Source organism: Opisthorchis viverrini (genome assembly GCF_000715545.1).
Source record: "Opisthorchis viverrini unplaced genomic scaffold opera_v5_10286, whole genome shotgun sequence".
NCBI lineage: Eukaryota > Metazoa > Platyhelminthes > Trematoda > Opisthorchiida > Opisthorchiidae > Opisthorchis > Opisthorchis viverrini.
Genome location: NW_008764398.1, coordinates 1 through 518, shown reverse-complemented (window position 1 = coordinate 518; position 518 = coordinate 1). Strand labels below are relative to the sequence as shown.

The 518-nt window shown below is 42.5% G+C and overlaps 1 protein-coding gene across 1 annotated transcript; it reads left to right on the top strand.

Moving 5' to 3' along the window:
• Nucleotides 1–251: 251 nt before the first annotated feature.
• Nucleotides 252–482, top strand: T265_16268 (hypothetical protein; the record flags this gene model as incomplete). The annotated part of the gene is made up of 1 exon (XM_009179849.1): nucleotides 252–482. A coding segment is annotated over one exon (231 nt), but the record flags the coding sequence as incomplete, so codon positions are not given.
• Nucleotides 483–518: the final 36 nt, after the last annotated feature.

Here is a 518-nt window from a genome sequence, read left to right as displayed (position 1 = left end):
TCATTAGCCCACAACATATGTACCACTTTGTGGTGTTGCAGTGGTTGCGTTTTCTCGTCACTTATCTACTTCTTGCTGTATATGAAGTTATTTTTCAATGGTTATGCTGCCCAATCGTTTGCCGATTTCTACCCCATTCAATCTGTTTTGCTCCTGAGAGTATCGCTCATTGATCCAAACCGCTTCCAAAGTCACGCATTGGTACTGTACTATATATCTGCACGGCTCTCTTGCTATTCAATCATTCAAACATGCAGTTAGAGAATCTGGTCGATTTGGGAAACTACACATGTGAGGCGACCAATCGTCAAACAGGCGCAGTCTACCATGCCAAATATCACGTGACGCAAGCTTCACCCTCTGAAGAGGAAGAAACAACGTACCAAATAGGATGGCTTGGTCAGTTTCTTTTGTGTTGTCTCAAAATTTTACTTGTCCATTTATACTTGGTATATTCTGCTCATTTTCAGACAGAGAAAGCGGTGAGTCGATCTACATCATTCACTGATGATGGCGCC